Source organism: Camponotus vicinus, unplaced genomic scaffold (genome assembly GCF_025532165.1).
Source record: "Camponotus vicinus isolate PSW18456_S1 unplaced genomic scaffold, iyCamVici1.0 SCAF_12, whole genome shotgun sequence".
NCBI classification, from domain to species: Eukaryota; Metazoa; Arthropoda; class Insecta; order Hymenoptera; family Formicidae; genus Camponotus; species Camponotus vicinus.
In genome coordinates this window covers 7,870,411-7,883,998 of record NW_028141948.1, presented here as the reverse complement: position 1 = coordinate 7,883,998, position 13,588 = coordinate 7,870,411, and the positions used below count along the sequence as shown (strand labels likewise).

Here is a 13,588-nt window from a genome sequence, read left to right as displayed (position 1 = left end):
GAAATAAGACAAAAATAAAAAATTGAATATGTAATAAAAGTATGAATAACGTTTATTCATTAAAGGAAGTATAGAATTCGTCGCTTGCGCATGTGTTATAATTAGAATTAAAATTTTCTAAATTCGCTGAAACACAGGTCTAAATTAAAATACAATAATAAAATTAAGATTAGAGATTCGCCAAGTCTAAGTTCGAAAATTATTCACCTATTTGAACGGTTTCTCTAAAAAGTAGTGATAATATAAAGGAAAATGATATAAAAAGGAAATAATAATAATAATAATAATAATAATAATAATAATAATAATAATAATAATAATAATAATAATATAAAGAAGATGGGAAATTAAAGAAAAATGAAAGGGAGAAAAGGAAAAGAAAAAAAATAGAAATGGAGAGTTAAATATATATATGAGGAAAGGTCGAAACGAGATATAGAGATGGAAAACTATACAAATTCTCGTTGAATAAATTAGAAAGAGCAACTAAAAGGAAATAAGAATTAAAGAGTATTCGCGAACCACCTTTCGGAGATTCAAGGCGAACGAGGAATTATTCGCGAACCACCTTTCGGAAATTCAAGGCGAATTAGGAATCGTGCGCGAACCACCTTTCGGAGATTTTAGGCGAACGAAGGATTATTGGCGAACCGTCTTTCGGAGATTTAAAGCGAATTAGGAAGAATAAGGAATGAGATTGGTGGAGGGATGAGACAAGGATTGATTGATTGATAGTAATTAGTAAAAATTTAATGGTTATTAAACTGTTTAGAATTATTTGTCAGACATATATTTTAAATGGTGAGATAGTAAGATATGGGAAAGGGAGAAAATAAAAATTACTCAATTTTACTCACTCGTTGGCATCACAAAAATGAGTGCGTTGATAAAATTGCAATGGCTGAGGTCGGAGCTTTATAATATGAAGAGCTGGCTAATGGAGATGTCCACCAGAAGATTTTCAATAAATATTCACTTACACACGATGCACAATTAAATTTTAACAAAACCATTTTTTCACTGAGATATAAAACAGATAATAACTCAATTACATAACGCAAAAAAAAAATGATCCCCAAGGCTATATAATTTGAATCAAATTAAGATTGAATTCTCAAAAATGTGAATCTCAACTGTGACTAATAGAATGAATGAATGAATGAATGCTGAATAAATTGCGTAAGAAATTGTAAATTGTACTGTCAACTGCACTGTCTGTCGCGCCTTTGAGCTTGCATTTTTTAAAGTTATTGCTCCTCCTTCTTACTAGGTGGTGGGAATCTTTTTGAACAAATGAAATAATTTCAATTACTCCCTTCTTAAGGACAAGGAGGATGATTTTTGGGAGGAGAGGCGTTTCTTAAGATTTTAATTGGTTAAGCCCTTTGTGGCTCGAGATTTAGCTCCATCCAGTAGAGAGTGGGAGTAAGTTGATTAACTTATCACTCTTGATGATTTAATGATTCGGAGAACGCTTGAGGGTGGCCTGTCGAGCGAGCGCATGTACACTATCAATTTCAAGAATATTGCCGTATGTTTAGATTTTGGCAATCTTCTCGAGAACCACTAGATTTTTGTTTTAAAAAATCTTTAGATAGAGCTTCGGACATAAGGCTGTACTAATAGATACGGTGCGGTTGGAACCTCTTATGACAACTTTTCGTCTCATAATTCACGAATTTAGAATTTCGTTAACGCTATCTCGACTGGCCATTCTCAGTATTAGATTTGTTTAGTTCAAATGTCGGTTATATGCGCGGGTTAGGTTGCGTTCTTTATACGCTATCATTATTTTTAAGAAGGATCGCTTTGCGTTTCAAATGCAAGCCGATCTTTGATTTCTTTTTTCCACGATATCGTTTCGAAGAAAGAAAAGAATCGTGGAGTCCACCGAACGTAACAATAAGAAGAGTTTTATTAGATATAGTGTTAGATTTCGCCGTTTCCTTTTACAATATATTATAAAGTATACAATCGTAACATATCTGATATATTTTGCACAATCATTTATCCACGAGACCATTTAATCACACAAGAAATATTTAATCTTTCTTATATTAAGATCATATATTATATCAAGATAGAAGTCATTCAAATTTGTTGCGTCTGATAATGGCAAATACATATCAAAACTTTACTCCAGATAAAATTGATATGATGCTATTATCTTACCTAACCTAACAATAAGTTGCTTTCATTTAAATTAAAATTCTTTCAGTTGCTATAAATAATAATCATTTAGCGTTCGTACAAGGAAACGATTATATTGTGAAAATGAAGAAGATATATTTTGCTGCTGTAGCAGGTATGTGCAACTCACTATGCATTCATTAATTCTAATTACTTATGATACCTAAATACAATTTTCATTATGTTATTTATTAAATTAATATTTCCTAAATATCTAAATAAAAAAATATATTAAAATTTAGAAAACAGAAAAAGTTTTATGAAAGATACAATAAATAAAATTTACTCTGTGTGTGTTTTTTTATATAATAATAAAACTTATATATAAATTATTATATATAATCAATATTATAAACAAATAAAATATATTGTTTATTTATATACACATAAAATTTAGATGTATAAAGAATATTTTTTATATATTCTATTTATAAAATTAGCATTTTATCGTTGAATCAATCCTCTTCGAAACGTATTATTTTATCCGAAAGGAAACCTGGGCATGCTGTCAATCGGTCAATTTTTGGGCTGGCCATCACCATCCTTGCCTAAATTAATGGAAGATAATAATGTCAAACATTCCATTCATTTAACTACGGACGAGGCCTCTTGGGTGGCATCTTTACTTACGCTCGGTGCAATTGCAGGTGCCATTATTTGTGGACTTATGGTGAATCTCATTGGCAGAAAAAATACCATGTTATTTACGGCTGTGCCTTCGATAATTAGCTGGTTGATAATAGCTTTCGCAACGTCACCATGGGTAATTTAATGATTTCTATATTTATAAGATATATAAAAAAATATTTTCTTGAAAATCGCTTGTATATAACATTTTGGGAATTAAACATTAAGATTTTAAATATTTAATTCTTACTAGTCATAACCACTATTCTTTTTATTTTAAAAATTTGACTAAAAACTTAGTTTATATTTTGATGTTTTCGCGATTTTGAATACATTCTTTTTTGACAGATGGTTTAAATAGAATGCTTTTAATTTAAATTTTATTTTACTATAATATACAATCAAGCCTCCAATTCTGTCAATCTCCAATATACAAGATTTATTTTATTTATCAAAGATAATTCTCCCTCCTCTTTAACAAATGGAATTTTATCTAATTAAAGCATTATGAAAGCACGTGATTTGTATAGCCACATTGAAATAAAAATATTTACAACTGTTGTGAAGAAATATTATCATTTTAAAAGTCATCAAGTAATAATTTGTTTGATAATATTTGTTTGATAATACAACAATATTATCAAACAATTATTATCTGATGACTTTTAAAATGATATCTCTCGAGAAGATCAATTTTGTACAAATTTCTTGAATTCAAGTAATTACAGATTCAGTGATAATACACTGAATAACAGTAAATACTCACTAATTACAAGCAGTTATAAGTACAGCACTGATTACAGTAATAATACACTGATTCACTTTTAGAGAGCACAAAGTGCTAAGCATATTTTAAAATAATTTAAATTATATTATATATTTTATTCAAAGATTTTTAATATCAACATGTTAGCATTTATCGAGTCGAAACATTGCTATGGTTTTTGAATTTGTAATGTAACTTTTTACATAATATATACATAATATTATCTATAGCTAATGTGTTTTGAGCGTTTCAATATGTTATATGTCTATTAAAAATCAGCAAAAAAAAGGTAACAACGTTTGCATTGTATTGATTCATGATATAATGCAATTGTATTGATTCATGATATAGTGTAAATTTATTGCTACATTTTTTTTCATAGGTTGTTTTTAATTTATTCATATATATATAATCTATCAGAGTTTATCTAAGTAATAATAAAAAAGCAATTACTTTTGCAAGTATATTATCCATTTCAAATAAATAAATAAGAACAGAGAACAAATACTTTTATGAAATTTACAACAACTTTATTACAATGATAATTGGTTTATGTATGAAACAAATAACTTACTCATCATATGTCGTTTCTGCAAGAGTTTTTATTGTGAAAACAATTTTTAGAAAATTAATTGACCTCCAAATATATGAAATATACATAACTGCATATAAGACGAATAATATTTACAAATTGTTACTTTTTACAATATTATACTTTTCATACTTACACTATATCATGAATCAATACAATTGCATTCACATTTATTGCCTGCAAAATTTAGATTAAAATAATTTATAAATTAAATTTAAAAAATATATGCAACTTTTAAATATAAATATAATTTAAAAATAAATATAATTATAAAAATTTCAAAGAAGTGTCCTTGAGTTCGGGAAATATATTGTTTCATCGTAATCAATTTGATATATTTAATTTCCCTATTCCTTTTTTGTTATATAGGAGCTATACATAGCAAGATTCATATCTGGTCTAAGTACAGGCATTGGTTTTTCAGTCATGCCAATATATTTGGGTGAAGTTTCACCAGCAAACATCCGCGGTAATTTGACATCCATGATAGCAATGGCTTCAAAATTTGGCACTTTAATAGCGTATGTAATAGTCCCGTTTATATCGGTGCAAAATTTCGCCCTCATATCTTTGACAAGCCCGTGTTTGTTTGTGATTATATTCATCTGGGTACCAGAATCCCCATATTATTTTTTGCGCCGCAACGACAAGCAAAAAGCCATAAATTCGTTTGTTCAATTGAGAGGTAAAGAGAATATTTACGAAGAAATAGAAAATATCGAGCGATCCGTGAAAGCTGATTTGACTAATAAAAGTGGTTTTCGAGAACTCTTACTTGCATCGAGAAATCGCAGGTGAGTTGTCAAATTTTGATTTACCGATGTGCTTACATAAATATTTGCTATGAATAAGAATTTAATAAAAACAAATAAATAATTTTTGTGGAATTAATTTTTCTATTATGTTTCAAGCTTCAATAAATAAAAACATTAAGGATTGAATAATTTTACTAACAATAATTATATTAATATATATTATATTTATTCTTCTTATAATTATACGTAACAATTCCCTATATATAGTTATATTTTCATAAAATAATTATCAAAAATATTTTGCATTTTATCTCTATATATATATATATATATGTATGATTCACCTATATATATATATGTATATAATCGCGTAATAATATAAAACGACAAGTAATTATTACAATTGATAACATTAGTAGCTGTCAATTTATCAGTAAACGGATTTAATTAATAAACTTGATCTTGCAGAGCTTTGATAATATTGTTGGGTTTGAACGGGGTTGTGCAAATGAGCGGTGCTCAAGCTGTCATACAATACGCTCAAATAATCCTGGACCAAGCGCACACTAATCTGGAAGGCAAATACTTAACTATGATATTAGGTGCCATACAAGTGATTTTTGGGACCATCTCTATGTTTCTTAGCGATCGCATTGGCAGGAAGCCGCTGCTAGCGATCTCGACCGTTGGTGCAGCATTCTCGACTGCTATAGTTGCAACGTATTTCAATTTGCAATACAATCATATAAATACCAGCAATTGGTTGCCCACTATTGGTATAATTATTTACGTAATCATGTATTGTTCGGGTTTGGCTCCTGTGACTCTCACCATAACCAGCGAACTGTTTCCCATAAATGTGAAGGCTCTTGGTAGCACGATGGTTACAATAATACTCAACTTGTGGGCTTTTATTGTGTCAAAATTATACCTGATCATAGCTAATAAATACGGTACACACGTACCGTTCTGGATATTCACCGCGTGCAGTCTCGCTGGTACTTTATTCGTGCTTTTTTACGTACCTGAGACCAAAGATAAAACTCTGGAACAAATACAAATGGAGTTGCAGGTTCGAAATAGTGAGAATCAAAAATAGGATAGTTATATGTTGATTTTCTTTCGACGAGTTCGTAAAGAGCATCCGCAAAAATATCTGTTTTTTCGCCCGTTTGGTGATCCTCACAGATTGAATCGAATTGTGGTCTAAGTGATAGCTTATGATGATATATTAATCTGAAAAAAATTTCAAGTTGAGCATAAAAATATTTCGGAGATATGAAGAGTGAAAGTTGTCGTAATCGATAAGCGTAATCGATAAGCGAAATCTACGGTATAGGATAAATGAGAATATCATGTTGATTCAAAGTTAGAGAAATATGCGTGTTTATGACTCAAAATCTCATTGGCCATATTTATCGGAGTTGAAGAGCTTGAAATTGGACAATTTCAAAAATATTGGCTTAGAAACTGTAGGATAACGAGTTTGTTATTGAAGAGTATTATCAAATAACGTCATCTGAGCGCCTTATACTGATGGTTCTTGTTAGACGTGCTTTCATAGTTTACTTAACTTTTTAATGAACATGGAACTGAGCAAAGATGCGTACGAACTGTTTATAATTTAAGTGGTTTTCGGTATCGCTGTTTCTAAATCCGAGATTGCTAAATAAACTTGTTATACATAAATTTGCTTGAACAAATTATTGTACAATTACAGTTTCTTCAAGAAATAATTCCTGATTCGGATTCCATGAGAAAAATGCACTGATAAAAGTTTACATGGCATTTTCATCTATCACATCTGTTGGATTCGTTTACCGATTTCGATAATTTTGATTCTTCATATCTCTGAAACCATTCAACTTGAAATTTTTCCCAAATTAATATATCATCATAAGCTATTATTTGAATATTTATGAAATTATTAGAATAACCATAGAATTTAATTCAATGTGTGAGGATCACTGAACGGGCGAAATTTTCGGATGTTCCTTATTAAAGAAAAATCACTTTCGAAATTGGACACGCAGTTACCTCTGCAATTATTTTGTTTAAAATAATCTGTAATAAATTATAGTAGACTTATTTTCTAAATTTGCTTATATTTTAGTAAAATAAATATAAATATTTTTCGTAAAAGTAATTTGACTATAATTAATAGTGACTATAATTATATAATTTAATATTATAATATTTAATTATATAATTTAATATTAATTATATAATTATATAATTTAATATTATAATATATAATTATATAATTTGTAATATTAATGTTACAATTAACGGTGACTATATAATTAATGATTATAATAATCACTATTAATAATTAATAATTATAATCACTGTTAATTATTAAGAATTATAATTATAAAATTAATGGATTCTTATGTTAATATTTAAAGAATATTGAAATAATTAAATTATGTATGTAGAATAATCTTTTCGGTAAATATTTATCTTTACAAATAACTTGATTTTGATATATATTGTCAAGGTCCACTGCCCTGAGTAACATCCAAAAAGTTTCAGGCGTCGCTCGTTGGTTATTAAAAAGTTATAAACAAAAAAAGTTTCACGAATTTCACGTAATCTTTAAACATCTTGTGCACTTAATGGAATGCTTTTTTGACATATATGCGATTATTTAATTATTTATTTTTCATTTTTAATAAGAAATATTTAATAAATTATTCAGAGATGGTATGGAGTGGTAACTTCGTTTCACGTGGAAAGTTGTAAACCTATGTGATAACGTACAATAATAGACCTCGCTTCGCACTGACTCAGAAGTGGTGTGGAGTGGACCTCGTTTCACGTGGACAGTTGCAAATCTATGTAGAACTGTACAATAATAGATCTCTATTGTACAGTTCCACGTAGATTTGATTTCACATAGGTTAACTTTCCACGTGAAGCAAGGTCCCACACCACCCCTAAGTCAGTGCGAAGCGAGGTCTATTATTGTACGCTTCCACATAGGTTTGCAACTTTCCACACAAAACGAGATCCTCAATTATAACCGATATATATATGTAAAAATCAAAGAAATTGAAATGTTCTTCAATACGTTTATTTCTTTATAACTTTCAATATAAAAGGTCTATTATTGTACATGATGTCCAAAAATTCTGTAAAATTTATAAAACTTCTTTTGTTTATAACTTTTTAATAAACAACGAGCGACGCCTAAAATCTTTTGGATGTCACTCAGGGCAGCGACCTTGACAGTATATATCAAGGTCAAGTCATTTGGGGCTGGCTGTGTAAAGGTAAATATTTACCGTCTTTTCATATATTTATTATATAATACATATGTTCGCAAGAAAATATATATTATTTACAATCGAATATTGTTCTAATTTCTCGAATATTTATATCTAAATCGAAACATTCCGAAATACAGATATATACAGGGTGTCGCAGACCACCCGTATCAGCCGAATATCTCAAAAACTGAGCGCGGCAGACAAAAATATTTCAGACAAAAGTTGTATGGTTTCGAGGGGGCCATAAGAGGATACCATTGATTTGACCTTGAAGTTATTTGAAGGTCACATGAAGGTCAGATAAGATAAGTTAATCGAAAAATGAATATTTTACAAGATATTTTACGGTTTCTGTAAAATTAAAAAATGATTTCAAGCCTTATAACTCAAAAAGTACTTGAGGGAAAAATATTTTATTATAGTGTTTTGGAAAGCTCTCGAGATAAGCTACAAGAATATGTAATAAAATATAGGAGGTTCTATTTTAAAAAATTAAGTTAACCTTCAAATGACCACTAAATTCTAGGTCAAGGTCAAAGTCACCATCAGATGTCCCCCTCGAAATCCTACAACTTTTGTTTGAAACATTTTTTCGTATTTTTTAGACTTTACGAGATATTTCGATGGCAAATGTGCAAAAGTATGTGGTTTATGTATTATGTGGTTTGTGCACCACATTATACTATGATAGTGTGAGAATATTTAAGAAATAATTTTGGAAATAAATAATAAATAATTTCGGTATATTCTATGCCGATGTTAACATTGGAAGAATTACAACAAAGGATTATATTTACATAAAATATAATACAACACGTAATGATGGATTTCCGAAAAATAAGACAAAATTTCTACAGAAGAATCGAACTCTGCGTACAACAGAATGGTGGGCATTTTGAATATTTATTATAATGTTCTTCTACGTTATTATACAGACAAAAAAGTGCAATGAGTGTTTTCGGTGAATATTCGTGTTTGTGAATTTTTGTGTGAACATTCGCGCAGAAGAACAATTGCACCCTATGAAACATTATTAATTATTTATGTGAGCAGATTTGTGTGGAGTAAAATATTGCCGTGTCGAATATCACAGATTTTACATCAGCTGCTACGAGGTAAGCTTCTGTACTTATGTGTCACGGTATATTTTGGTAACGATTTTAGCGACGTAACCTACGCACGTCCGAGATCGGCGGATTGCCGTGCTTCAGGCAGATTGCCGTGCCTTTTATGCAAATCTTTAAACGTTTATAATTAAAAAAGGAAGCCTCCGTCGAAATGTTTTTACTCTTGATTTTTATCTTATTTTATCATGAAGAATCACTCTTTAAAATTTGGCCCCGATCTGCCCGAACACCCTGTATATATATATATATATATATATATATATATATATATATATATATATGTATGTATGTATTAAGCATATATATATATATATATATATATATATATATATATATATATATATGTATTGTGACGTGACACTTGGCGGTCCGTCACAAGGATCGCGAGATCCGACCGAGAATGAATTTGGGCCCTCGTTCTCCCCTAATTTAGGGAGAGAGCGGCTATTGGAGGCGAGATTATACTCGCCTTCCGTGCGTACAAATTTATTTGTTAGCGTTAAGATTAGGCTTAAGAGCGGGCACGATGGGAAACGCTGACGGGATCTCATCCGGTGGCTCAAAATTGAGGAAGGAGTACAGGATACAAGGAAACGGGCGAGCGGAGGCGCCGACTAAAAGGAACACGCCAAGCTAAGTATTATTATTTAATTGCGTCAATAATAAAGTCCACTTAAGACTACCGCTGCCGCCCCTGTAAACATTCACATGCCCAGCAGGTACGGGGAACAATTGAGGGGAAGGCCAACCAGCGGACGAAAACTGACACTGAGACCCCGAGTCGGAGTCATCTCGGCCGGAACAGCGCTAAAGAAGAACATTCTAAATAACGGCGAGTGGCTGCCGAAAGTATCCCTCCTGACGGGCCTCGACGAGAGGAATTATGGAAAAGAAAAGAGGAAACGGGGTGCGACAAGCACATGTACAGCCCTGAAGGCCGCAGGATTAAATGGGCCACACGACGATCCTGAGGGTTGCGGAAGCGCCACAGGTGGCCTAGTTACGCATTAATTTGCTGGCGTGATTCCGACGGGCCTTCCGCTCGCCACTGTTCGGCGGACCGGCGAAGGGAACGACGGCCCAAAATCATCGATCCGACACGTGGATGCCGAGAGCACGGAGAACCGCCAGGAGTCACCGGTGAGACAAGCGTCGACCCCATCTGGCCGTCTTTGTTAAATAATTCAGGTAGAATTAGCTCGAACAATGTCGGTGCCGTATAGCTGCCGTCATTAAATTTATTGTGAAATTCCTTTTCTGCGTTCTCGATATTTGCGTCTTAGAGTACGACGGCCGGCCGAAAGACTTTGTTCGAGCTTTCGTAAAATTAAGTGCCCTCTCTCCCAGTTGCGCGCCGACAGTCACTGTAAATGTTTATTTGTACAATTATTACTGTTAGCTGTAAAACTTTGTCTGTTAAAAGTACTGTAACCGAGCTCACCCACAAAGGCGATTGCGATATCCAATAACCGACAAATACGTCGCGGCATCGGCTCGCATATTTCCGAGGCTCAAATCATTTGATACTTTATTGTTATTGATAGTTTTTCATGTCTAGATTCAACCGTTCATGTTAGATAAGTTAGTAGTCGCTCAATTCTTTCGTTAAAGCAGCAGATCTGTATAATCGGTTCGCATCTATAATCGCTTCTGTTAACTGCGTGTGCGGCGGGTAGATCCATTATTATAATTAATTATTTCTATTCGCGAAAGACGGATGTCATTAAAGGAGTCGACACCGCGGTGCTCATTATTAAAAGTTATCTGGGGATTCGTAGCTGCCGAAACTCTAACAAGTCTCGTTTAGCGCGGAATTCCGGGACTTTTCTTGTATGCTTTTTTTTCCGCCGCGTGACATATGATACCGCGGTGATCGCGCTCGAATGCCGGCCCGTCGCTGCCGGCTAATAATCGGATAATCAATATTATAAAACCGCTTTGCATCTACACGAATCTGTCTGTCATTAAAATTTATTCATATGTTAAATATATTAATTCTTGTTATTATAATATTATGTTTTATTTGCAGCCACCCTGTATTCTCGATCCTTCCTTGTGAACTGTTAACACGGACTCCCCCCCTCTGCCAATTTCGAGACGGGGCTAGTCGAGCGTCCGTCGCGATTTTTCTGAGAATTTTGCATTCTTTGTGTACTGCCGATACGGTAAATTTTATAGAGCGGTGCGGATTACCGCACCTGGCGCCCATATATTTGATTTTGGAGAGAAACGTTTTTTTTTGTTATGTAAGGAGATCGCGCCGAAGGTGTGCCGTGGGCCAAAAACACCGGCCACGTAAAATCATTAGCCCTTAAAGAATTAACGGTCACAGTATGTATTAAGCATATATATTTGTAATTTAAAAAAAAAGTATATAATTAATATAAACTATAAGACTAACACATTATTAAACTAATAAAACTGATTTAATTTTTAATTTCTGTTATATATATGTATATACATATATATTACAAAAAATTAAAAAGAAAATGACATAAGAGCCAACGCGCGATAGTTGGAGCGCAGAGAAGCAACAACACTTCTTTCTTTTTTTCAATATTAGTTTATTAAAAAACACATTATAATAACAAAAAGCGAACGTTTCGGATCATCTTTTGATCCTTCTTCAGCGCGATGTTAACAATATATATTGCAGATAGTGACGCGTTACATTAAACGAATTTGTTTTCGACGCGTAAGTGACGCTAAATTGCATCTCGCGGAGGTCTAGTAAGCGCTCTGCTTCCAACAATCAATTAAATATACTATAGTTATGCTATGCAACGTCACAGCAGATCAGATTCCGCGCTTTTTACAATTAATAATATAGTATGCCGCTGTGCGCCTCATGTCGATTCGAGATTCGATGACGAACTGAATATACAGGGTTTGTCAAAAGTGTGGAAACCCCTAAATATCTCACAAACGGTGCATTTTAGAAAAAAATGTTTCAGGCAAAAATTGTTTGGTTTCAAAGGGGCCATAAGACGGTACCATTGGTTTGACCTTGAAGAGTCATTTGAAGGTCACGTGAAGGTCACTTCAATTTTTTTAAATGGAACACCCTATATATTTTTGCACACTCTTGTAGCTCATCTCGAGAGCTTTCCAAAACACTATAATTAAGTACATTTTCGTTAAGTACTTTTTGAGTTATGAGGCTTGAAATAATTTCTTAATTTTACATAAACCGTAAAATATCTTGTAAAATATTTATTTTTCGATTATCTTACCTTAATATTTTTACGTACAAAATAATGAGAGGAGTCAATTGGTATAAAGAAAACACATAGTTGTTTTGAAGAAAAAATATGTAATTTGCAATTAACAATTCCATATTTTTTCTTAAAAACAACTATGTGTTTTCTTTACACCAATTGATTCCTCTCATTATTTTCTACATAAAAGTATTAAGGTAAGATAATCGAAAAATGAATATTTTACAAGATATTTTACGGTTTATATAAAATTAAGAAATTATTTCAAGCCTCATAATTCAAAAAGTACTTAACGAAAAGGTACTTAATTATAATGTTTTGGAAAGCTCTCGAGATAAGCTACAAGAGTGTGCAAAAATATATAGGGTGTTCCATTTAAAAAAATTGAAGTGACCTTCACGTGACCTTCAAATGACTCTTCAAGGTCAAACCAATGGTACCGTCTTATGGCCCCTTTGAAACCAAACAACTTTTGCCTGAAACATTTTTTTCTAAAATGCACCGTTTGTGAGATATTTAGGGGTTTCCACACTTTTGACAAACCCTGTATATATTACACTGACTATAAAGTTTTATTATCTTAGGATTATCTCTACTAAAAATAAAAAAGTCGTTATATCTTCAATATTAATATTTATTTTTCAATATATATGTATATTCCTTCTAATTTCATACAGAACTTAGCGCGCTCCTTCAGTATAAGGCGTTTTGAAAATCCGGGACGCTGTTTAATTATTTTGAAACGTTGCTTTGAATCTGCTTTACATCGTCAAATCGGCTTCTTTTTGACTTTAGTTTAAATTTAGGGGAAAGAAAATAGTCAACCGGGGCTAAATTGGAAGAGTAAGGGGGATAATAAAGCAGTCACGTTTTTAAACGCTAAAAGGTAATTGCAGCGTCAAAAGCGCCGGAGCGTGTCGTGGAGCAAAAACCAATCACCATTCCATTTCAGCTCAGATCATCCGCAATTGATTTTTGCAAGCAATTTTTCCATGACGGTCTTGTAAAATTCAATCAATTGTTGTACTTCGTGGAACAAAT

The 13,588-nt window shown here is 32.1% G+C and overlaps 1 protein-coding gene across 1 annotated transcript; it reads left to right on the top strand.

The window, feature by feature from the left end:
- Positions 1-299: 299 nt before the first annotated feature.
- Positions 300-7,004, top strand: LOC145962964 (facilitated trehalose transporter Tret1-like). The gene is made up of 5 exons (XM_083084498.1): positions 300-1,425; positions 2,219-2,305; positions 2,682-2,953; positions 4,545-4,969; positions 5,399-7,004. The coding sequence occupies exons 2-5, from the start codon at positions 2,275-2,277 to the stop codon at positions 6,027-6,029; spliced, it is 1,359 nt and encodes a 452-aa protein (XP_082940624.1). The 5' UTR covers positions 300-1,425; positions 2,219-2,274; the 3' UTR covers positions 6,030-7,004.
- The last annotated feature ends 6,584 nt before the right edge of the window (positions 7,005-13,588 follow it).